This window comes from Numenius arquata, chromosome 10, assembly GCF_964106895.1.
Source record: "Numenius arquata chromosome 10, bNumArq3.hap1.1, whole genome shotgun sequence".
Taxonomy (NCBI): Eukaryota; Metazoa; Chordata; class Aves; order Charadriiformes; family Scolopacidae; genus Numenius; species Numenius arquata.
This window is the reverse complement of record NC_133585.1, coordinates 595,577-621,532: the sequence shown is the minus strand read 5'-3', so window position 1 is coordinate 621,532 and position 25,956 is coordinate 595,577. Positions and strand designations below refer to the sequence as shown.

Below are 25,956 nucleotides of genomic sequence, written 5' to 3'. Positions count from 1 at the left end.
GGGAGAGGTGCCGCCGGGCGCGGAGGCAGAGGGCTCGGGGGTCGCTCCCCGCCGCACGGCGCTCGGCCAGCGGGCTGCGGGACGCCGCCGACAGCCGGGGGCCGGCCGCCTCCTCGGATTTATCGCCGGTGCTCGTTAGAGACCAGCGGGCTGCGCCGAGACAGAGAAGTTGCCCGCTCCAGCAGCCGGGAGGCCGGAGACACCGACCCCCGCCCGGTGCCGACGCGCTCTGCAAGCTGCGGAGCCCCCGGTCCCCTGCCGGGAACGGCGAGTGAGCGGAGCCGGGAGAAGCCGGGCCGGTGCTGGGGGCCGGACGGGGCGGGTGGTCGGTGCCCCGTGCCGGGGGAGCCCGGTAGCTCGCCGGGCAGAGCCGCAACTGCGCTGCAGCGTCGGCGGAGGAGCCTCCGCTGTCCCCTGGTTCACCTCGAAAGGCCCGGCTTGTATTTCTGCCCGGCCGCGGAGGACGGGGCCGCGGGCAGGGTCCGTCTCGGCCCCCCGGCGCAGGTTCAGGCGCGGGTCACCGAGGAAAGGGAGGTGAGCGGGGAAAGGGAACACCCAGCCCGCCGCGCCCGGCTCCTCTCCCCGGCATCCGCCGCCCGCCCTCGCCCGGGGCTCCTCGGCATCCCGGGGCCGTCGGGGCTGCCGCGGCCGGGAAGGGGCGCTCGGCACCGGCCGGACCCCCCGCCTGCAGCCGGAGCGCGGGCGGGGCTCTCTCCCGGAGGCGGCGGGCAGGCACCGGGGGTTGCGCTCCGGGATGGAGCGGCGAGACCGGGCGGGCTGCGGGGCGGCTGCGCTCGCTGCGGGTCCCGGTGCGGGAGGCTCCGTCCCGGGGAAGGGGCGCCCGGCGCGGACCGCGGCTGCGGGGTCGCGGCGGGAGGTTCGGGGCCGCGGGTGGCTCCGCTCGGCCCGGCTGATGCCAATAAACTATCGTGCTCACTTTTTTTTTTTCTCCTTCTTCCTTTCCGTTTTTCTCTCTTTTTCCCTCCCTGATACTTTTCCTTTCTTGCTCCCAGACAGGCTCAATAAACGCTGGAAGTTGTGTGCGTGTCTGTGTGGAGGGGGCGGGAGGGTGGGAGATGTCACTTCTAATTATTATTTTTCTAACAATCAACGCATCGCACGGGACCCTCCTTCCTCTTACGATGCCTTGCGGGAGCGGGGCTGCCCGCCTCCGCAGCCCCTTGCCCAGGAGCGGCACATCCCCTCCCCGGGGGGCACCTCCTCGCCCCCGGAGGTGCCCGGGCCCCGGGGTACGGCGGGGCCCGGCCGGGAGCGGCGGCCGAGCCCTGACCCGTCGCTCTCCCCTTGCCGGGCGCTGACCCGCTTGTGACCTACAACACGGACCGTGACATCTGCGTGAACCCGGCCGGCGACCGCGCCAAGTTCACTGTCTATCAAAATAACGAGATACGGTGGCCTGAGCACCGATAATTGCCACAGGAAGGCTTTATTATCTCCCCAGCTGTGTATTCCCCAGCCATCGGCTCGAAAAGAATCAAATGGTAAAGAGTGAAAGGGATAATTAAAAACATCTTGGAAGGGGGTCAAGAAATTAACAGCCTAATATGAACAAACTTTGATTACAAGTAACAATTATTACACTTCATTTGTAAATGTTGGTGTTTATCTGCAAACAAAATCAGTTTCAAGTCGTCGTCTTCTTTTTTTTTCTTTTTTTTTTTTTAAGCTAGATTCACGTTACATTTTCCAGCGGATGGCTGCGGGGCTCGTTAGCGCTCGGGGTAATTTTTCAGCGTGCTGCCGGAGGAGCCCAGGCCGTCCCGCTGCCGGTGCCGGGTGCTGTGGGCACGGTCCTGCCCGCAGTGGGAGCTGGCGTCGCCCATGGGTTGCAGCTACGCCAGCAGCTCCTGCTAATTAAAGTTAGTCATTGCCACTTGCAGCCACCACCTACTGATTTCACCTCCGATAGCCAGAAAGATTCACCTTTCAGGACAAGGTCAGGAGGGGCAGAGGCGCTGGTTCACTTCAGGGTCGACCTGCCAACAGCACTTAACTCAGTGCCGCCGTTCAGCCTCTTCCAGATCGGCCCTGTCACATTTGGGAGCCACATTTCTGCCCCAGGTAGCCTTGTGCTCACACGGCTAATGGCAGCACGCACCCCGCTGCAGAGCCCCAGGACGGCCACGCACGGGGGACTGGCCAGGGCAAGGACGTTTGCAGCCTGGCACTGAAGCAGGACGATGACGGAGATTCAGGGGACAAAGGGAGGTCCCCAGAGCCTTTCCAAAGGGACTCTGTCCTCGTGCCATGTTTCTGCCCTCGCAGGTCAAGCTGCTGCTGGTTCTTCTCACAGCATGGCATGCCACCAGGCCCGGGGGGCACCGGAGGGACAAGGGGAGGGTTTCCCCCACTGCTTCCACACAGGACATGTGACAGAGGGAGCGGAGGTGAAGCTGGAAGGAGCTCCGTTGCAGTGGAGCAAGGACCCAGCTCTGTTCTCGGTGAAAAAGCAACAGGATTCACTTCATTTTACATGGGAGAGAAATACCCCGTGTCTCAGCAAGGCAGGTGGTACTCAGAAAACACCTAAAAAGGTGCCCTCAGCCCCAGGTATCACCCCCTGAATGGACCCACAGAACTGTCATCCTGGCAGTTTCCCTGGCAGAGAGAGGCCATGGGATGTGACACAGTCCAGGCAGCCACCATGGGGCCTGTGTCACCTTGCCAATGCCCTGCCTGCAATGCAAACAGCATCACCAGGAACAGGGGACTTTCTACCATGAATCAGACATATTCAGAAATGCCCATTTTCCAGACATTTATTTCCCCAAAGCCCCCTCCCCTGCTGCAGTCCCATCCCTGGGCCAGGCTGCGGCTGTGGAGCATGTGCTGCGGGGACCGCAGAGGGGGGGCTTCATGGCAGACCCCAGGCAGCAGCACGAGCTCAGGCACAACTTTCACAGCTACTACTGCTGGGTGAATGAGACACGGCCTCTCTGCGCTGGCTCTAATGGGAACTGCAGGAATGAGATCAAATATTTACAATAAAAACCAGTTTACGCCCTAGTATTCTAGCTACAGCTGATGCCATGGACTGAGCAGCCCTGGCTTGTGTTTTCCTACAGACCCCCCCCATCCTCTCTCTTTTTACATCTAAAAAGCTACCGAGGCAGGACGTTGGTCCCGCCCCTCCTACTGCACACCCACAGGAGATAACCCTGGGACAGAAAGGCTCCAGGAGTTTTGTCCCCCATCCCTGGTGGCTGGAGACCTGCATGGGGCAGGGGCCGGCTGAGCCCCCGTGAGGGACGCTCCCTGCCAGCAGCTTCAGGGGTTCATCCCCCGGGCTGGGGCTGGGGCTCCCCCCAGAGCTCAGGAGCAGGACCCTCCCTGCCGGTTTGCACACCAGGAGGGAAAAAATAAGGCGGCCTTTGGGGTTTCTCTCTGCGGTGACACCGCACCATTTCCCGCCTGGAGCAGCAGGGACCTGCCCCGGCAGCCATGGAGGGCCACCGACGCCAGGGCCAAGGGGGCAGTGTGCCCCCAGCTCAGGCCTCGCCGGGCTGCAGGGGGTGGAAGTAGAGCTGCAGCCCGTCGTCGACGGGGTGCACGATGGGCACGGTCTGCATGGCAGGGTAGCCGGGGGTGGCCAGCTCCCAGCGGGCCGTGCTGACCAGCTCGATGGCCAGCAGCTTGAGGATGGCCTGTGCCAGCTCCTTGCCGATGCAGCTCCGCGCCCCGCCACCGAAGGGGATGTAGTGGAAGCGGCCCGTGGTCTCCGTCCGGGCGGCATCAAAGCGGTCTGGGTCGAAGCCGCCGGGGGGGCTCTGGTAGATGGTGGCCGTCTCGTGCGTGTCCCGGATGCTGTACATGACGCTCCAGCCTTTGGGGATCTGGTAGCCCTGTGGAGGGAGAGAGGAGGGGGGGGGGAGGAGAGGAGCATTACGTCCTGTGGAGGGACAGCCCCGGCACATTGCCCATCTGCTCCGCGGTGCCTTTTCTCCCAGCCCAGCTGGGACCCTCGGAGGTCACTGGGTGCCACCTTCCCCTGAGCAACACAGCCAAGTGCCACCACCGTGCTGGACACGGGGGACTTGCATGGCAGGCGGCAGCTCGAGGCACTTACATCCAGCTCGAAGGTCTGCAGCGCCATCCTGTACCCCCCGGAGACGGGGGGCAGCACCCGCAGCACCTCCTTAATCACACAGTCCAGGTAGTGCAGGCGGCTCAGCTGCTCCAGGCTGATGTCCGAGGGGCAGCCACGGCTCTGCCCCGATGGCGCCGGGAGCCGGGGGCCAGCGCAGGGACTGTACCGGGGGGGGGTGGGCTCCGGTGGGGCACGGGGCTGTGGGGACCCTTCCTCCTCTGGGCCTGGGGGCTGGCGCTGGTCCTCGCCAGCATCTTTGGCTGTGGGGCGGAGAAATGTCTTGTCGCCGTTGCTGCTCGGGGGGGTCAGGGTGTCCGGGCAGGGTCCCACAGGGCAGCGCTCACGCTGCCGGTACAGCTCCTGGGACACCAGCTCCTGCCTTATTTTGTCAATCACCGCGGGGTGCTTCAGCAGCAGGAGGATCAGGGAGGTGCTGGCACTGGCCGTGGTGAAAAAAGCAGCAAATATGAGTTCGATCGCTGACTCCTGGGAGAGGAAGGAAGGTGACAAGTTTGAATGCTATTTTAAATGGGTTGTGATTCAGACTGTTCTCACCTTTTGCGGCTTTTGTCCCTGTGCAGAGGGCCCCGGCCCCACCTCTGCTCCCCACAAACCTCCTCCCACCCTGGGCTGGCAGGGACCAAAACAAGACACGCTCGTTCTTCCGTTCCTGTGCAAACTGGACACCCTCTTGTCAAGTGACTGATGCAGGAACACAACTGAGATGAGCACACGTCACCTCCGATCCAGGTCTTCTGAGTTTTCCTCCCAAGAGTCACACATTTTAAAGCAGCACTTTAACATGCATGTTAGCATGCCCAGTGAAGTTCGTTTCAAGCATTACGCTTGTTACCTTCATCTGCCACCTCCCCTTTGTCCCCAGCTTTTCTACCCTTCTGCCCAGCCAGACTGCGTGTTTCTGCATGAATCCTAGATGCGCTGGCAGCTGAAACGGGGTGCAGACCTGAAGCCTGAAGGTGCCTGGAGCCAAGTCAGGGAGGGTCAAGGGCAATGTAACAGGGATTACTCTTTGCTGCCGTCCCCAGCGCCGAACATCGGCTGGACCAGAGGCTTTTGCCAAAGTGCAGCTCTCAAGGGCATCTTTCAGCTGAAACAAAACCTCGGAAATAACAGATCCCTGTCGACCCCCACCCCACCTCCTGCAGGCGTCGGCAGGAATTTTTATGTTCACAAGGCAGCAGACCCAGATGAAAAGAAATCTCTCCCTGACACCACTTGCAATTAAAACCCAAGACATTTCAGTAACAGGCAAGGAATTTAGGTCAGGCTCCGCAATTTGAAATAACAGCCCTTATGACTCCCTGCGCCAACCTCTGACAGCGCTGCTACCGCAGGTGTGACACCGAGCTCCTGACTTTCCCTCCCTGCTTCCACAAGGCGACTGGGAGGCAGCATCTTCCCACACTCCCTGCCCTGGGAGGCAGGACCGGCAGTCACAGTTCCACCCACCCGGCCACCACAGCACTATTATGTAGGATGGGTTTGGGTTTTTTTTAATCCTTCCAAGGTTTAATCCTTCCAAGGTTTTGAACCTGGCAATTATTTTTAAAAAACAATTACATTATAATAAAAACCATTTATTGGAACAAATAATTCTAATAAATAATTCTAATAAAGGTACTTTAAGAATATATGCCGGTTCTAATTGTATCTAATAGTCGCTGTTAAAGTCTTTCAAATATTTTAGATTTAGAGATTACACTTTTACAAAATATTTATAAAACATTAGTCTCTAGGTAATTCTCCTTAAACACCTAAATAAATAGTAAAACTATTTATGTTCAATACTTCTAGACTATATTCAAATACTTTTAAGCTATATTCAGCTGCCGTACCCATGCAAAACTGCTTCAAAACTCGCTGTATCAATGCAGTGTCATCTGTCGTTCACTGAGCCATTCACCAAGCCACCTGGAGCTGAACGACGTAGAACTTTCTAACGACAATTTTTTCCCAAGATCTTTCGCAAAACACTCCCCACATTCAGTAGGCAGTTTTAGCTCAGTGAGTACTACCGGGCTCATCCCAAAGTCACAGTGATGCATCAGGTAGCATCATAGCACCCCACAATCCAGATGATGTAATTAATGATAAGGTGATAGGGAATGGCCCGGAATCCATCATCCCATCCCCAGATCCGTTTTGATTTATCGTCTCAGAGACTCCTGGGCTCGCAGCCCCAAGGAATAAGGTGACATGACCTCCACCCTGTGCAACATCAAATGCTGGGAGATGTTTAGGGAGCACACGACTAGCTCTAAATATTCCCAAGATGGGCTCTTGGCAGGTACCGAGTGCGCAGGGACGTGCAGAGCCTTGGCACAGCCACATAACCCTACTGCACCCTCCGCCAGGCTGGAGCCTGGTGGCCATGAAGAGGAAAGGCAGAAGAGGCATTTATTCCCTTTTTAAACACTAGCTCTCCTCCGGCGCAGAGACACAATCCCACAAGAGCATATGAGATGCTCAGCCCAGGCTTTCTCGCCTGCGCTGGAGACGGTGTCCCCAGAGCTGGTCAGAGGAGGGCAGGAGCCAGCGGCCGGTGGCGGGTCTCCACCCAACCTCCTGCCCCTTAACCCAGGTCTCCAACAGCCACCAAGTGGGAAAGGACACTGCAAGGGGGGGTCTCCTTACCTTTAGCTCCTGCATGGTGAACTCTCTGCCGTGCTCCTTGGCACTGTTTATTATGAAATCCAGAGCGTCGCTGTGATCTTCTGGGGTGCTCCTCTGCAGTTTCTCCTGTATGGCCTTCTCCATAAACCCATGTAGCGTGTCCCGAGCTTTGATTCCCTGCGGGAGGCAGACACAGTTCAGGAGAGCCTTAGGAACTGCTCCCCTCTCCAGAGAGATCAGGGGACCCCAAGTGTGGCAATCCAGGATCTGTAACAGCAAGAACTCTTTAATCTGTCGCCCAGAGCCTTGCAAGAGGCAGCAGTTTGGGGGGAACTGCTGCAAATTCTGCTGCCTTGCTGTTGTGAATCAAATACAAGTCCTAGGAAACACTCTGAGAGGAAAAGACAGCAGTAAACCCATGGAACTGAGTCCAGAGGCATCTGTGCTGAACAAACCCGTGGTCGTGTCCCATTCAAAAGAAGCTTGTCCAAAGGGACAAGAAGAGGTAAGTTAATAAAACTGAGTCCAAGCAGCAAGGCACGTTTGAGACAGGAACAACTGAGTGGCTTTACCAGGGTGTAGCAGATAAAGACACGTTATCACACCCAGCTCCCCTGCACTCGCGCTCCTGTGCTGCAGAACATTAGGTGAGATCTCAGCGAGTCATCAGTGATCTCTTTGCAAAGCGGGTGGATGGAGTCACAGAGCATCACGATGCCTTCTGCAAGAGCCAGAAGGACCAGAGACGTGGGATGAAAAATGGTCATGACCAGATGTTGGAAAGAAGACAGAAAGGCTGAGATTTGAGGTGGGAAGGACCAGACAAAGTGAACAGGGCAGGGAGCAAGGGGGAAGACAAAGGACCTAAATGTAAATTGAAGAGGTTGGTCTGGGGCTGTGGCTCACCTGAGGGAGGGCATGGAGGGATAGGGTGGGGGGATGAAAGCTCACTCTGGAGACACCTGCAAAGGGAATCTGGACAGGGAAAACAAGAGCTTTGAACTGGTGGAGAAGAACAGCAGTAAAGCCAGGGGAGAACTGGGACTGGCTTGGTAAGGCCATCCGGTGGGCCAGAGCTCCCACTGGAAATAAGAGATTGGGCAAGACCTGGCTAAAAGGGGCAGGAGACCTGAGCTGTGGTCAGGGTGGAGAACCCAAAGCCAGAGGAGGGAACGCAGACTGAGATGGAGAGGAGGGGTGGGACCCAGGATGGATCCCTACAGCAGGAGTGTGGGGAGGTAGGCAAAGAGGGGCAGGGCAGCAGGGAAGAAACTACGGGTTGAAAGAGGCAGAAGAGACCATCCCTCTGCTATGTTCCCCTCCAGGACCCTCGCTGTCTCTCTGCTGCTGGGGTACAAGGGACCAAGGACCATAAGAGGGTCTCAAGTCCTCAGCCTGCTCTGAGGCGCACAGGGAGTGCTAACCTGAGGTGTGCTGTGCCCACCGGCCTTTGCGATGATGCCCACAGACCCCTCTGCCGTGGGCTGATGTGAGTCCAAGTGGGATGAGATGGGAAAGGACCAGCCACGATGGACTAACCAGAGCCAACAGAGGCAACATACGGGGTGAGGGAGGAAAGAACCCCTGTGCTGAGCCACGAGCTGGAGCCAGTGCCCAGAGGGGCTGGAAGCCCACCAGGAGCAGGTGAGAAGTGCAGAGAGAAGGGGAGATGGCTGGGGTGGGCAAGACACCGGGCCCTCAGATCCGGAAGGGGGTGCTGCAGGTGTCCTGGCCCGTCAGAAGTGCCCCTCGTCGGGCCTGGGGACAGGGGGTCTGTGCTGCCGGGGCCCGGGCCCCTGCCCCCAGGCAGAGGGAGCAGGGCGGGCGGCAGTACCTTGCGCAGCCCGCTGAAGGGTATGTTGAGGGGCAGGGAGAAGAGGTTCTCCACCAGCTGTTCAAAAGTTTTGGCCAGGTCCTTGAACTGCTTTTCCTCCAGGCGGAGCCCCAGCAGAATCCGAGCTGCAATGCGGAAAGTTAAGGTTTTAGCGGAGGAATAAACTGCGATGGAGCCCGGCTCCATGCACCAGCCCCGCAGCTCCCAGCTCACAACCTTCTGGATCCGTGGCAGGTAGCTCTCCAGGGCAGCGCGGCTGAACACTCTGGCCAGGATCTAGAGGGAGAAGGGGGGGAACAGAGGCAGGTGGTTAAAGCGGGGTGTCCCACGTGCCACCGAGGCCCAAGCCTGGGCTGCATGCCCTGGCCACGAGACTCACCTTGCGGCGCTGGCGGTGCAGGTCCCCGATGGAGCCGAGCAGGGTGTGGGAACCCAGGATGATCTGGGTGCTCTGGGGCCACTGCGTGCTGACCAGCGTGTGCTCGCCCAGCAGGATCTTGCGGATGTTCTCGGCACCCGTCACCCGCACCACCGGCCGCCCCAGGAGGTGGGTCTTGAAGACATTTCCGTACCTCTCCCGCCGGGAGCTGTGGAAGCGGGAGCCCTGGGGACGAGCCGCAGGTCAGCCCGGGGCTCCCTCCATCCCCTTCCCACCCCGTCCCCGTCCCCGATGCGCCTTACCTGCAGCAGCCAGTGCAGGGTCTCCCCGAAGAAGGGCCAGCCCATGGAGCCCTTGGGCAGGGGCAGGGCGCTGGCGCGGTCCCGGCTGAGGCTCCAGCGCAGCGCCCAGAGGTGCCGGCACAGGGCGACCAGCAGCCCCAGGGCCACCAGCGCCAGCGCCGCCGCTTCGGGCCAGGAGAGCCCGGCCGGCATCCTCCTCCCGGGCGGCGGGAGAGGGACGGGGCGGCGGCGGGTCCCCGCCCCGGGGGGGGAGCGGCTCGGGGGGGCGGCCCCGGCGGCTGTCAAAGGCCGGGGCGGGGGAGACGGGCGCCCCGCGACTCCGCTCGGCGGCTGGCCCTGCCGGCTGCTGCCCGCCCGGCCCCGCTCGCCTCCTGCTGCCGGTTCGCCCTTCGGCCACATTTATATAGATATTGGCCACTTACGCCCGATCCACCTTCGGAGATGACGTATCCGCTGCATATTTAAGCAGCGCGGCCAAGTGCGGTGATTGGAGCGGGGGGCGCGGGGACAGGGACTGGGGGGCGCGGGGCCGCAGCCCCCCTCTCCTCGGGGCCGAGGGGCCGGCGCCCCTCTCCCGTCCCCGTCCCCCCCGACGGCACGGCACCGCCCGCCGCGGCCCCCCCGCCCCAGCCAGGCCGGCCCCGCGCGGGACGGGACCCCCCCCCCCGCCCCCTCGGGCCGCTCCTTCCCGCCGGCCGGGGAAGGCAGCGATCCCCGTCCCCCCCGAGCGGGGAGGGTCCCAGCCCCGCTCCCCAGGAACCCCGCAGCCCCCCCCGCCCGCCCCGGGGTGAACCGCCAAAGAGCCGGGACCCGCGCGGGTCCCGAGGAAACCGGCGGCGAGGGGCGCCCCGGTGCGTGAGACTGAGCAGAGATAGGGGTGAGGTTTATATTACTGTATTTAGACCGTCAATAACTTAAAAATACAGCGAAAATGTACATTATTTTTACATGTTCCATTTGGTTTGCATTTGTTAGACATTCTCTTTGTGTCTAAAATCGCCAGGAGGGAACAGTGCAAAGAGACGGGACGAAACGGGAGTCGCCGGGACGGGTCTGGAAGCGCATTCTGACAAACAGATGCGGCACCAAAACAACAGCGGCAAAGCTATTCCTGACTGCAACCTGGGGAAAAGGACCCGGGATCTTACAAAAGTACAGTTAGAAATAGTAACCCTGAGGAACGAAACCAAACCAAAACAAAACGTCACATTATAAAGAACTCGTATGGTTATTTACATTCACAACTTCAAGATTAAACCCTTTTGGAGAACAAAGCCTGTAAGCCCTAATGCTAAATAAATATCAAGTCTAGTTCTCAGGTAGTTTTCAAAGGTACTGCAAAATCAGAAGATTTTTTCATACCTCTAGACTACAAAATCCAGTATACAAAATTTTGTCCAATCACTTTAAGGCTAATATACATTTAATGCAGGAAAACAATAGGCGGCATCTGAAACGCAAGTATCTCAAGGCTTAAAACCCATTAAATAAGGATTCATCCAGAAAACAGCAACTAAGGGATCATTTCTCAAATAATTCCTACCCAGAGCAAAATTTTGGACACCATGTCTGCAGATATTTAAATAACGTATTTACAGTTCAGCTGTTCCGTGTACAATAAGAGTGAGCTGGTTTTTATTGTACAGTCTCATTTTTCACCGTTTGTTTTACAATATACAAAATAGTATTCGATCCATTAAAAATACGTACAAAGAACTGTTTGCTGAAGACTCCGTCTACAAGCCGTCATCTACTGCATTTTCCCTTTCCTCGGGGAAACGAATGCCCTAACTGATAGCACTGTTTGCTTAGTAGAAATAGCGGCTAAGAAATACCTCTTGGCGTGGGGAGACACCGCCGAGGGAACAGGCCTACGTGTGCTGGGACATACCATTCACCAAACTCCTCAGCTGCTTTACTACAGTCTCTATGAGCTTCTGCTTGTCACGATCATTCTTCCTGAACTGAGCAAAAATGTTGTTCTTTTTGCTAGAGTCTCTCATTCTGGAGAAATAAAAAAGCAAATGACACAGACACGTTAGAAACAGATTTTGAAAAGGAAAAATCCGACTATTTAAATAGGTTTACTTTTGTTTCTCTTTGGATGCTTCTGCTAATAAGGACTGAAAGATTACAAAACCTGTTATCTATGTGTTCTCGTATTAAACTTCCACAACACAGAACTCGTTTTAACACACATTACTTCACAAATCACCCGTAAGTATTAAGCAAATATGATTTCGGGGGGAAACTGGCCCTACCAAATATGATAAGAGAGAAGGAAACCAGAAAACCCGTTGGTATCATCGGCTAATGTGGTAAGTTCAGAGTCGGTGGTTTTGGGTAACGGCAAACGACCCGATGCCGTTATTGCCGATCTCCCGTAGCAATGGATTTAAAAAAAAAAAAAAACCAAAACAAAACAACGGAATTCGGGAAATAAAATAAATGGAAGCGACAATATTTTGTAGCGGTAGAGGCGATACGTACCCTCTGTGAACTCTGCACAAGGCGCGTTCCCCGCGGGCGGGAGAGGAGAGAAAACACCGTTAGGGGGGGGAAAAACAAAAAAAAAGAGCAAACCCGCCTTTAAAACCACCCTGTATTTCCAGGCACTTCTAACAAGCAAGAGGGTGATACCCGGCCGCCCGCAACCCTGCCCTCCCCAACCCACTCGCCAACCCAGCCGAAACGCTCGCCCCCCCCACCCCCCCACCCCCGGCTTTTTTACCTTCCCTTAAAAGCGGCGAACTCCGGGAGACGCGGCTGCGGCGGCACCGGGAGGGCGAGGAGTTGCCGCCGCGGCTACCGAGAGGGCGACCCCGCTCCCGGTCCGGGGGCCCAGCGTTCCCAGCCCGGCACCCACGGGGCGAAACGCCCCGTGGGTGCCGGGCTGGGAGCGCTGGGCCCCCGGACCGGGAGCCGGGGTCGCCTTCCCGGTGTTTCCCCCCCCCCCCCCCCCCCCCGCAACTTACTTCTCCAGGAGCGTGAGTGCCGTGCTGGGATTGACCCGCAGGTATTTGGAGGTGGCTTGCCCGTAGTCGGCCAGGTAGGTGGACCAGTCCCACACCATGAAGAGGTCCAGGAGCTGGTGGGGGGGAGGAGAAAAGAGGGGGGTGGTGGTGTGTATGTGTGTGTGTGTGTGTGAGCGGGCGACAGCCCCTTCACCTGCCCGTTTCTTTTCTTTAACGGCTTCTCGCCTCTCTCCCTGCACAGATTTCGGCTCTAAAGGGGATGCTGGTGGCTCCACGCTTGGCTTTTTGGGGAGCCTGCTTTACGGTGGGGGGCGAGAAGGGGGACGCTCGCGTCTGTTGCCGCTGGCAGTAATTTAAGCCACAGTTCCAGGTTAAGAGAATTAAACAACCCCTGCTGCACACTCCGTGGTGACTGATCCCCGCGGGTCAGCCCCGAGCCCTGGGCACGCTTCTGGCCCAAATAAACCCCAAACGCTTCAATGGGGGGAGGGAAAAAAAAAACCAAAACCCCACAACAAACCAACAAAGAAAAAAGCCTCCAAAGAGAGTCCTGCAGCTTTGAAATGGGCCTTTGACTCATCATCTCGGAGCTGCTGCTCAACAGAAGAGCCCGCTTCTGCCAGCAGATGCGATGCCTGTCCCCCAGCTCTCTCGCAGCCCGAAAAGCCGGATTCCCCCCCCCATCACCACGGGTGCAGGCCAGGCGCTGCCGGGCTACCGGGGCTACCTGCGGCCCCGCTGCCACCGACGTCCACGGCGGGGTACCCCAGCTTCCCCCCGCCTCTGACGCCTGGCCTCATCCTGCCGCTGAGGGCCAGCGTAGGCTTGTTCTCAGGCTGCCCTGCGTTGGCCAAACCTGCCCTTACCAGAAGCGCGGGGCCCCTCTGGAAGGGCTGCCCGGCTGACACTGCCCTCGGCTGCTCCGCTCGGACGGGTCCTCAGCCAAACCCGCAGCCCCTGCTGCACCCCTAACGCCCGGAGAGGTGGGGAGAAACAGGATTTTCTGTGACAAAACCACCTTAAGAAACATGACAGGCTGCTGCAGGTCACACCAGTTTGCTATTTCAATGAAGAATCTTCTCACTTTCAGCATTTTCTCCTGCTGCAGCCAGAGCAGAGCTGCTGCAGCCCGGGCACAGCGGCCCCTCTCCCCGCACGCCGAGAGCCCTGCCCTGTGCAAGCTCCTCAGCCTGACGGAACATCACCCGCCGCCAGCAACGCTCGCCCCAAACCCTAACACCAACTTAATCACAAAATAAAAGCATACACCTGGTCTTCACAGCTTCTAATTTATATGCCTTTTTTTTCCTCCAGATTTTTCCACTTCCTACCCCCTTTCTTACGTCATTTCCAAATAAAGGGTCCAATTTCTAGAAATCGTTTTCTAATTAATTACTCATTCCACATTTGTAGTATATTCTTCTATGAATAAGTGGCAGCTTTTCCCAGCTTTGTAACAGACCTCTGACACAGTCACTGCTCTGTTGTTCCAAAGTCTCCAGGGACCTTCACACACCCCGGTGACACCTACTTTTTACATTTGACTATCTCACTTGGGTGGAAGGTGTATGAACAGCAAGGAGGCTATTCTCATTCTCTACTGACTACACATCCACGACAGCCGCCAAGGTCAATGCAAACAGCTCTTTCTCACAAAGCGCTTTTCTCAGGATGGGCACCATCCATTCTCCTACCGAGCTGGAGAGAAGAGGACGTGCCTTTGGTCACTAGGCAAACAGGCTCGGGAAGGCTCTGATAACTCAGGAATTAGCGGCGTTTGTGAAACCCACGGCCCCAGTTGCTGCTGCGTTTCTTATTCCTTGCCTTACAGCGGTGGGCAGTGCCCACGGAGGCCGTACAGGACCTTCCAACGCCATCCAAAGAGCAGCCAGACAGGGCAAGCAGACACACAGCACGAGTTGGAGGATAAAGCTGACAAACACAGGAACCCAAACTACGTAATCTGGAGAAATCTGAAGACTTGATGTTCCATCTCTCTCTTACAGAGAAGCAAACAATGTATTAACAAATCACCACTAATTACAGTCACACTTGTCATGGGCTTCACACGGGAGATGGTCCTTACGGAAGGACGGTGACAATGCTCCTGCAGCAGCTGTGTTCAGAAAATCAGAGGTGAAAGATTTCATTTCTTACCCCTATTGTGACATTGAAATTGAGGACTCCGGGTAAATCCTAATCAACCCCGAAGCTCTGTCTCCTGTTTGCAGCCTAAAGCCACCGATGACTGACACAATTACAGTGCTGACAAGCTGCAAGAAACTTTCCTGCCAGTATCGCAAGAGCAATTTTCATACCACGCTTTCGGTGCTTGAATCGTCCATCTGACTGTGCTAGGACATCCCGGTGACAGTGATGATGCTGAGGTGGAGGATTACACCTCGTTTGTCATCCGATCAAGCACAGGTAGGCATGTAGGACTCTGAACAGACCATGGGGTCCGCTGCTTTTCAACACTGGGGGTAAAACAACATCCCAAGAGAGCATGAAGCACACTCTGCACGCTCCAAGACCGTCCTGGCCCTGAGGAGTGGACACCCTGAGACACTATCGGCCAGGGGGTGTTACCTAGGGCCTCCTCTCTTCTCCACACGTGGTCAGAGACCTGCACACCACCAGCCTCACACCAATAAACCTCCTAAGTCAAAGCAGCCCACCCGTACCGAGCTCCCCTCCAGCACAAGCCCAGACTCACCCCCGCTCCGGCACCGACCCTGCGCCCTGCCCCAGCCTCTGCTGCTCTCCTCCTCCCGACTCACCTCCGTCTGCTACAAAAACCTGTGCCTTATCGAAGTGAACCACCCTAATTCCTCTCCCTCCCACAGAAAGGCCTCTATTGAAGCGGGACTCTCTCGGCCACGGGCCGATGATCGGGAAGACAGCCCACCCACTCAGAGATGCAGAAGAATATTTGGGCTACTTGATGTGATTTGAACATGCTCTTGGAAAGACAAAGTCGGTAACGAAGCACTGGCCTACCTAATCCTTCGGTAGGTGATTTTTATTCTGGTAAAGGTTAAAGTTATCTTGAAGTTTATACATAAAGATTATTGAAAATAAGGGAAGAACATGAAGATGCAAAAAGTCTGATTTTTAACACATGCAAACAGATAGCTACATGAAATTAATCATGAAAATTTGGCCAGCTCTTCAATAGAGGTGAAAAAAAACCTCAACTTTTTTCCTGCATTTTTGCTGTATTTTCATTCACAATAGATGCATACTAAAATGATTTTATAATGTGTCAGGGACTAGGTGTGTGCAAAACCACAAGGAGAGGAACAGCCTTTGGTAATGTTACACGGTCCTCAAGGTGAAGATATAATGGAAATACTTTGTGGATTTGGCCTGACACGCTGACGTGACTCACGCTACAGGGATGTAACATGCGGGGTATGTGAAGTTCCACTGAAATAAAAGGGGGTTGTAAATCTCTACAGTTTTAAGTGCCGCGATTACACTAATGTGGAAAAAGAAAAAGTACACCAAGGGCAAGTCTAATCATAAAAGCATTAATTTTGCCAAAAAGAGTATCAGGTACAATTAAAACCCCCTCAGACACTCAGGGGATTTAAGTTCAGGTGAGCTCACCCCACAGCTTCTCAGCTGGGAAGCAGGAACTGCAGGAGAATTTGCTGGTTTTGTGACAGTAGTTCTTATTGTGGCAACTAGAATCAACCTATTAGAGACCAAATCAAAGCACCGTTTCCCTACTACTATTTTATCCACTAAAACTGTTCCTATTACCGAGACAGTAAGTAAAAATAAGACGTATTTTCGAGCAAGGAAAGGTCCACGCTGACACATGCTGCAGCAAGAGAAATACATGCACAGAGTAGGTCCTGGCAGTAAATATTTTCCTGCCTCAAAAATCAGTCAAAATCCAGAGTGTAGCACATGACCCCGGTGCTGCTCGCTGCGACTTCTTCATGGTCAGAATGTGCACTGTTTGCCTTGAAATGACAATAGGAAAAACGCTCATTTTGCACATGACCGTTAGCTTTAGTCAGGAGCCACCCAAGGGTGCTCCATCAGAAGGAGCTCATTGGGCAGCTGAAACACCAGATAAACCAGGGATACCTACTCCACTGCGCGAGAACAATGGCCCTGTTGTACTCTCTTCATCCCATAACAACCATGAAAAACAAGAATAATCCAAGACAGGCAATGCTATACCTGAGAATTTTACAATGAAGCAGAACGTGCGTCCCTGGGCGCAAGGGAAGCCCCGCTGACTAGGAATGATTTGCAGAGAAGTGGGTCTGTCTGAGTCACTACCAAATTTCCCCTTTCTTGTATACCAGAGTATCCAGTAGACGTACACTTACACTTACAAGACAGGTAGGATTTGCCTCTTCCAAAGGTGTGACGGAAGGGGAACCTTTATCCGACATCTGGGCTGATGATCAGAGGGCAGCCTGTTGCCTTTGCTGTATATGAAACCGTTGCCCTCTCAAACCATCACATTATTAGTCACATATATACTTATAATATTATAGATACCTTAAGCCTCTAGTTGCTGTTCTGCATTTGCATTTTGAACGATGACCTACAATACTTCAATTTTCTAACTTTTTGTTCATGTCTATGTATTTTCTAAACGCCTTTTACAGCCAACATTAGCTCTTTCTGCTCAAAATAAACATCACTTGGGGAAAAAGGCTATTTATATATTCTTACATAAAAGGCTATAGTAATCTCTTACATCATACAGATAACTGCTATTTTTAATTAGAAGACTTTTATTTTAAACACAACGATTTTATTGTAAAAGATAGTAAAATATTTTTTGGTTAAAACAGGTCCTACTTTAAGACCTTGAGAGCTAATGGATTTGGTTAACATAAAACATTACAATATTCATGCTACAGGGGGAAAAAATGTTCTTAAGACTATAGGGACAGAATTCAGGTTTCAAATAGTGCACTTGCACCTATTCTTCCACGTCAGAACTCTTGCTTTTCCCTGGTATCTAGGTGATATGGCCATGTCTGGATAGAAATTACGGGTAATCATTGCTCAGTAAAGCTTTGTCTTATATTACCTAAAGCCCTGGGCAGCTCAGCCGCACTCCTGTATTTAGGCCATCTTGTAATTACGTGAGAATTTTGTGCGCTGGGAACTGTTGGAATCAACCATCCGGCCCTTTCAACGCTGTTTGAACCTCTTGTCACATCCTCAGGTATCATACAGATGCCCTTTCCTTTTTACTTTTGGGCAACTGTCAGGAATAATCTTGGAAGAGAAGGCAGCTTTGGGAACCAGCTATCCGGAGTCAACAGAAGGGAACGGGGGCAGCGTCCATCAGACAACACCAGCCTGGCGGTTCTACCAGAAAAAATGCAATTTTAAATTATCAGGGTAGCTTGGAATGGTGCCGTTCTCTCTTCTGCAGTAGGAGGAGTGTCGCAAAGGGCTTCGGTTGTGCAAGAGGCACCAGTGACAAAGGAGCTGAGAGTGAAAATGAGGCGTTGGGCTCTTAATTCCCTCCTTACCTTTCCCTAAATCCAGATACTCCACCGAAAGAAAAGTAATTCTTTTAACGTACCACTGTCGGTTACGTCCTTCTGGTCCACTCTCCTTGCTCACAAGCTGAATATTTCTTATGCTAAACAGTTTATTAACCCCTAATCACCCAGTTACTCCTGGGCTTGATTGCATGTGTAATTACCTTTTGTCAGGTACAATTTGCCTGATAAACATGTCAGAACATTTGCTGCTTAGTCTGTTGAAACAGATAAATGCTGTCTTTCCACACCCTGGGGGCATAATTAACAGGGAAAAAAAGGCAGTTGTAAGAGCAGACAGAAGCCGGTTCAGAGCGGGGGAGCCAGGGCCCGCTGCCCGCCCCCCTGGGCACCCCCCGGCCGGGCACGGGCGGCCGCCAGACACACTGCTCCAGTGGCTTCCACGGGGGCTGCAAACAACAACGACGACCAAAATACCAAAACCAAACAAAAAAAACCTCAAACAAAAAAACAACCAAACAAACAAAAAAAGAGCGGGATGATGCCTGTTGGGAAAAACACAACAAACCAGAACAAAATACCAAACCCCCCCAAACCCCCGTGCCGAGGTGAAGCAGCAGAGTGACACCGGGAGAGCCCCGGCCATCGCTGGTGCCACACGCTCGGGCAGACTCTCGGGATGCGACCAGGAACAGAAAAAACTGAAAGGCAGAGAAAAAAAAAAAACCCAATTAAAAAATCAGGCAAAGCAAAAAGGGGGAGAGTTAAAAAACAACCCCAAACGGGCTTTGTGCCTCTCCCGGTCCCAGCCGCCGGCCGCTCGCCCCCAGCGCCGGGTCCGTCCCCGCACGGGCAGGGCTCCCCCTGACCCCTGGGTAACCCACCCAGGAGATTAGCCCCTGGCCAGCAGAGCAGGTTGTCACACTGTTAGGCCAATTGCTCCTATTGACACTCTGCATAAACATCTTACGCAGGGTGATCAGAAAGGACTGTTATGCCATTAACGCTCTTTTTATTTTTTTATACCTAAGCCTTACAGAATAAAGGCCTTTCTGAGTAAGGGATAACAAAAGGGTCAAAAGGTCACAAACATTCTTTTAAGTAGGTAAAAATCGGGGAAGTTGAGATTCATTGAAAAGTGCAAATTGGAACTTCTTTTGCATCTTGCGACATTCCAGCACTCTCAGCTTTTTCTAATTTTACTTTTAAGTAATTTAATTAATCTACTTCAATGTGTATTTTTTTACTTTTACTTTTAAATAAGAAAATGCTGAAGTCTTCATTTTAGGAAACAGCAAGCTGTCTAATCTTCTCAGCTAATCAGTAAACAGATTTAGACGTTACCATCAAAATCCTCAAGAGGAACAGTGTGAAAATATAGAGAATTTTTTCTTGAAGCGGTGCAACTGAGCAGTCTCTCACGTACAGTTTTCACCTATAATTGACACAGCGTGTGGTTTGCACTGTTTACAGAAAAATATTCTATATTTTCCTTTGTTTTGTTTTTGCTTTGATCAGGGAAGGAAACAATCTCCCTTTAATAGTATAAAAGCCACCTGCTGGGCATTGCAGACTACAGCTAATTGGTAAATTCTTTGAAATTTAGATATAATGGATTTTGACCTCTTTAATTAAAAAAATCCCAAAGCCTAGAATACTGGTGAACTCTTCTGGGAAATGAACAGTGCCAAGCATATACAACTGCAAGCTACGCCAAATCTTTTCTTAGGAGAGAATACAGAAATACCACTGCAATTTTCCCCTTGAGGACACGTGGCTTTTGACCTAGAAAAGAAGCCCCGTAACCACTGTTAGCTGTGTATCATTTAAGTCATTAAGATAAAGGAATAGCAAATATATTAATATTTCAATCATTATTACTCGTACTGGGGTTTGGAGCTAAAAAGCTCCAAACATGAAGGGGCCTTTTTCATTTTAAAGACAGAAAACTGACAAAAGCCACTCTCAAATGTCCCACTCTGATGTCCCCCGCCCCAAGGAGCTCACGCTGTACCCATGTACACCCTTTATCCCGAAGAACAAAGGGGTTTGATGACTGAAGAGGAAGCCAGTCAACCAGAATCATGGTTGTTTCATAATTTCTGACATAACGCTAACCTTTCAGCGCAGCTATAATCTCATCAGCTGGGGAACTCTGAAGCAGCGCTCTCTTCCCTTTGTTAAAGCCCTTATTTATACTCTGCCCAGCAAGCGGGGCCGCGATCCCGGGCTGGGACTCGCAGGCTCTGCAGCAGCAACACAGAGACGCTTTCTCCTCGGTCTCTGCTCCTGCAAATATACCTTACACAGGCACACACTTATTTCACACGGATTAACAAAAAGCCCTGCACAAACACCCTTTTAACACCCCCTTCAGTTCACCAAGTGCTACCTCCCTGTCCACCACAGCACTTACTCGATGGGAACTAGAAGGTGAAGGACCAGAATCAGAACTGGACACGGACAAGTCTTACGCACTCTGAACTTCTCCTGGTCGCGAAGGAAGAACACAAGTATCTAAAATATAGATATCAAAGTCCAGTTTACAAGGGAAAAAGGCAGAGTTTGCTAATTGTAGAATAACATCCTACCAATCAAATGCAATTGTCACTTCAGCAGTTGGTGTTCGTTACTGCTGACAAGTACCTTGTTAGCCTGGTTAGTGAGTCTGCCCGCCACTTGCCAAAATATTTTGTTTTATTTACTCCTGGTGACTTATTTTGTGAATGGGGTGAATTTTAAAATCCCCCCTACCTATCACATAACTGGAATAACACACATCGGTCTTGTATTTCAAAGTGTAAATTGATCTCTTGATCTCCGACTGTCTCCCTATCGGTTGTGCTGCCCTTTTCTGGATTGGTAGAACAAATGCATTTTCAAAGTGATGTTACGGGGGCTTAGCTATGCAATTCCCATTAGTGTCAATGGGGGTCGCAGGCTAAATTCCTAGGCAGTGCTTTGAAAACTGAGCCCTGGATTTTCAAAGGAGGATACTTTGTGTTAGAAAGGCAGTGTCTTTCAGTTTTTAAGCCAGTGCATTAAAACGTGCCTTTTTTTTTTTTTTTTTTTTTAAAGCACTTAGGAATTGTGCCTGAATTGAGGACATTTAAATGTTCACAAGAATGAAACAGCTTTATATTTAAATGCTTCCATCTGTTTCAAATTTATAAGGGAAAATCATATCTGTCACTATCTTGAATGCTGGGACACAATCTTTCCCACGTTTATAAGTGTATAATGTGTAAACTCAGAGGTTATGACACCGGGACCACTGGGAATTGTTATGCTCAGAAAAAATCAGAGGTTACTTGTGTTCAAATAAGTCCTTTATAACCTCAGTGCTGTGAAAGGGCAGAATTCTCTCCTAAAATCCGGACCTTGCGGCGCACCCTGAGAGACGCCTGGGCCCGTGAGGAGGGAGCCCCCATCCTGCTTCTGTTCTTGGGCACTTCAGCCGAGCGCAGGCCTGCCCCCAGAGCACAGCCGGCTGCTCAGTCACCTGAACCAGCTGCTTGCTGTCACCACAGACAGAAAAACACTTACAAAGTATAATTTTTACAAATCCCATTAAAGCTCCAGGCAGCCCAAGATGTGACTCCTGAGGAAAGCAGTGACAAACAGCCACTGAGGCAACCACAGACAGCCAGGCCCTACGTGACACACAGTGCAGCTACAGGTAATACCTCTTCGAAGAAGATTTGTTTAATTACAGTGCAAATGCTTATTATGAAGTGTGTTCTTCATCACTAAAGAATAAGCTGGAGCAGCAGCAAAAGAGCCGTCCTGTGAGCCCAGGAGCAGGGGAGGGTTTGAAAAGCGGGGCCTGGCAGGCAGTCAGCCTCCGGAGGGCACGGCTCGGGACAAACTGCTCCCGTCCAGCCCGTTAGCCCGTACACCGAGTCCCTTCAGACAAAGCATAAAACTGTGTCAATGGTAAAATTTGTGTGGATTAAAAATCGTGTATTATGCAATGGTCAGGTCATTCACCTCTTTTTTTTTTTTGTTTGGGAGCTTCTGACGCGGAGGCGAAGGCGCTCCAGCAGCACGCAGGGGTGATCAGGGCAGCCCCCTGAAGCAGGACATCCCCCTCCGACCCAAACCAGACTTTGGAAACATGATTTCAGCTTTTAAAATTATGAAACATTTAGTGTAACACAGTTAAATATAAGCTGTCATTTTCATTTGGCTTCCGTTTTTTCTCTTTTAAACACAGACTTGCAAGTAGCGCTTAAACATTGAAATTTGCCAAAACTATTATTAACTGAGAAGGTACTTTTTTACAGTTAAGTTTAAATAAACTTAAACTTTCTATAAGATTTTTTTTTTCAACTGCACCAGACTTGTAGGAGGCTGGCTTTAAAGTATTTATCTACAAAATAATGCCATAAATGACATGTGATGTGGCACTGTACCTTAAAGCATGTTTCTTGGGGATTAAAAGTGATCATTTGTATCAATCCTTCCTGTAAAAATCCATTTGATGTGTTTCACTAAAAAGATGTATTCAAAAATTCCAAAATCTAACGTTAAAATTAGATTTAACCGCCTTCTCTGGTTTAGAGAAGGTGGGACCAATTAAAAATCATATAACGGTGTAAGCGGAACAAAATTTAAACACAAACCAAGCCCACTTCGACTTCCACACCATGTTCTGGAATTGAACGCTCCCGTCTCATTTGCCATGCTCAGAATTTAGCAGTAGCCACCTGGGTAGCCCTGGCTGCGCTGGGTCCCAGCAGAGGCCGGGGGGTACCCACGCCACGGGCAGTCCCTCCCCGACAAACGCTGTTTGCGTGAGCGGCTCCGGGTGCCCGCCTGCACACACACATCGAAGGGACAAAGCCCGGCTGCACCCTGGAGCTGCACACCCACGGGGCTCTGCCCAGCTGAAATTACAACTCAAGTTTAAATTTTGGTCCGGATGCTTCCCGGCCACAGGGAAGGAGTGTCAGACGCCGGGTCCCGGTGCTGGGTGCAAAGACGAGCCTCCTCAGCCCCTTGCGTGAGGCTGCAGCCCAGAGCTGACCCAGGAAACCCCAGCCCGGCCACCGGGAACTGGTGATTCAGGAGCAGAATGGGGCACTTCCTTTTCCTGGCCTCCCAGTTACTTCCTGTCATATTCTGACTTGGACCAAAATGCCAGAGGAAATCACATCTAAGAAAAATAGTGAAATTACGTTCTTACAGAGATTGAGGCTCTAACGGGAGGATGCACACCAGGTCTGTAACGTTTATGAGCATCTCTTGCATCTGCAGCATTTGGTCCCCACAGAGGTCAGTGATCTCCAGTGTGTGCTATGAAACACACCAAAACCAGTTTGTTTCAACACGAAGGTCTAATTATTTTTTAATCTGTAACTTTTTGGTTTGGTTTATTTTTAAGATTTCTGTGGTTCTCAAAATGCTGTAGATCTAAAATAAAAAAATCACAGTCTCAGTGCTCCAGATCCTTCTCTTAGGTGGCCATCAACGCCCTCAGCATTTTATACACAGGGCGTCTCCCCGAAAAGCCCCTGCAGGAAGCAGATACAAATACAGCAACGGCTCAGTAAAGCATCTCAGCTGATCTCAGTGAGGAGTTAGAATATGTGGGAACCCACTGAAATCTAAGACATAACAGGCCAGAAACCAGCACCATTCTGTTTGCATCCAGAAACAAGAACCCAGTGCAATCCCTAAGACAAAGGCACTTACAGATGTGCTCATCCTGAGTTTACTGTAAACAGATAGTTATTTCTTCCAAAGTAGTGCATTCAGGGTAGGGCTGCGGAACCTCCCTTGGCAGCAGATGAGGTTACATCCCTTAGGGAAAGCCACAGCAGACCCGGGGACCACTGGACAAGGAATTCCACAATCAGTAGCTCAGGAATGTAAATACAGACAAGTTAAAAGCAAAGCCCAAATCACTAGACAAAAGTTTCATATTCTTTCCTGGACAACCTTCACTTTCCTCTTCAGCTCCTACAACATGTTCACTTCCACATTCGTATCTATCAAGTGTCTCTAAAAACATTTGAGCAAATACTACAGCCCGTATAAAATCCTGGTACTGGCTTTTGTTATTCTTGTCTAGGTAACTTGGTTTAGCAAAAGCCCAGTCTGTTGCAGTAACAAGAAACCCAGATAACTCAGAATTTGTTTTTGTTGGCTTTTTGCAAAAGATCTTTCTTCTCCTGCTGCCTTGTTTGCAAACATTTTAGGAAAAACCCTTTCTGCTTAATGTCAACAGTCCACTACTACTTCTTTTCTAAGAAACACATGTACAAGAAACTTTTCTCCTTAGAATTTGTTTTCCTTACAATACGCCTTTTTTCATTACTTCTCATATGACAGTATTTTCTTAAAATGTTCCATCTGAAAAATACTTTTTACAATTGCTCTGGAAGAGAGAAAAATTCCAAAACACGCAATATGCAATTTGTAATAATTACTCCTCATATCTTCACTCCAACAGATCCCAATATACGTGGGACTTTTGCTGAGTAACGATGGCACAATTCAACGTCTAATGCCTCTTCCAATTTGAAAACCTCTTCCCTTGATTTTACTTGCCACTTTGAAATGTTATCCCTTTCTGTAATCCTGTGCCAGATTCTTGTGCTTCTTAAACGAACATTATTCTCACCCTTTATTGACTGACCACATCTATTATCACTTGTAAGCAGTGTTAATCCTCTAGTAATTAACACCCTTATTAAAGTAATTTTAACTCAAAGAAGTTTAAATCGCATTATTGGTTTTATTTAATTAAGCTGTGGGGACTGTTTTACACTGTCATTTGAGTTTTCAGCTTGTGCCCCCCCACCCCCCTGGTTACCTGTGCATTTCTGTCTTGGAATTACTCAACATTATTCTGTTTCACTGTGAACTTTTTAATTCTCCACTATGTCAACAGACACAAGATTCAGGCACTATACTGCATGTATTGCCATTTGGGTGTGCATTTCAATGCAATCATCACATCTACGCTTCCACAGGGCTCAGTATCTTGTTAGTGCCACTTTTAATCTCCTTCTCATACATCCTAAGCAAGGGCAAAGATTTTTATTTAAACTTTAGACTGGCAAAAAGAAAGGAGAATCTGAATGAACCGAGTTGTGCCACTTGCAAAGGCTGGCTCAGCACTGTTTCTGTTACTTCGAAAATAAGTCAGGTTTTAACGTTGCTTTTTGTGTGTGCGCGTGCCCCCTGCACGTCCTTTTCTGTGGGAAAATGCATGACGGCCCACGTTCTCCTACGGATCCCAGGGAAGCTCCTCCACTGACACAGGCTCAAGAGAAGAGAACTGTGGTTGAGCTGCCTCATGCTGCTCCGTGCGCTCTGGGAGCACGTGGGCTAATTGTGTGTCCTGCTGGAACGGTGTCCTGGAGGTGCGTCACTGACAGCCGGCAAGCCTTCTCCCGGGAATAGAGCAACCTGACGGCTGCTGGACATTACACACCATCAACTGTGCACTAAAAGCCCTTTCTTTTCTTTGGGCAAAAATGTCTCTTCAAACTTCTACTGTTTAAAAATAGAGATGTTCTTAATGGGTCTCAGCATAAACCACAGCAAATGATCAACATAGAAAGAAAAGGATAAGATTGAAGATTCCCTTGATTTTACATTTGTCGTATAGTGACTCCCAAAGAAGAGATGGACTTTTTCACAGAAGAAACTAGCAAAACCAAAAAAATGGGATATTCTGCGTGCTAACTGTGATTGATAGATAATTTAGAGAAGGAATGGAACCTAAATATGTCAATTAACGCCACTGAAAAAGCACTGAAGGCCGATCTGTAGGGCTAAGGGGGTAGCAGTGTTGCTCAGTACACACAACACACCAGCGACACTACCAGCTTAGTTATGGCTGGAGGACGTAAGCAATTTGGGGGCAGGAATTACTGAATATGCTAATGCAGCTACCAATCCCATGGCTCCCTGATGGGAGATGAGGTCTCATAGATGTTAAATAACAACTAACTTGAAGGAAAACAATAATTTTCTTCTCTTGTGTTGTTCAATTAACAATGCTCATTGGTTACTCCTTGGTACCACATCCCACCCATGGGATCCAGAGGAAGTCCTGTGGAGCCGGGGGCTCCAAAACTGAACTCCATCCATCAGCTCAGGGCTACCGAGGGGCCCAGACGCAATGGCAGGGGTCCTGCAGCAAGGGGCTGTCACGGGGAGACAAGAGGTGGATATAGTAATGGATGCACAAACTTCCAGGGAGTCAAGCACCCAAACCTT

The 25,956-nt window shown here is 51.6% G+C and overlaps 2 protein-coding genes across 4 annotated transcripts in view; both read right to left on the bottom strand.

Annotated features, from left to right (window-relative positions):
• Positions 1-3,509: 3,509 nt before the first annotated feature.
• LOC141469251 (cytochrome P450 26C1-like) lies at positions 3,510-9,449 on the bottom strand. The gene is made up of 6 exons (XM_074154705.1): positions 9,258-9,449; positions 8,956-9,180; positions 8,577-8,852; positions 6,764-6,919; positions 4,088-4,594; positions 3,510-3,863 (listed from the first exon to the last, which is right to left on the bottom strand). Exons 1-6 carry the CDS (start codon positions 9,447-9,449, stop codon positions 3,510-3,512), a joined length of 1,710 nt encoding a protein of 569 aa, XP_074010806.1.
• Positions 9,450-11,128: 1,679 nt separating this feature from the next.
• EXOC6 (exocyst complex component 6) overlaps positions 11,129-25,956 on the bottom strand; it is an 82,876-nt gene continuing 68,048 nt past the window's right edge. For 2 of the 3 annotated variants that reach the window (XM_074155192.1, XM_074155193.1), the window contains exons 21-22: positions 12,233-12,345; positions 11,129-11,261 (exon numbers count right to left, since the gene is read on the bottom strand). In XM_074155192.1, coding sequence (XP_074011293.1) covers positions 11,129-11,261; positions 12,233-12,345 — 246 coding nt within the window. Of the gene's footprint in view, positions 11,262-11,747; positions 11,760-12,232; positions 12,346-25,956 lie in introns of all 3 variants that reach the window. The other variant, XM_074155194.1, reaches the window with a different exon arrangement.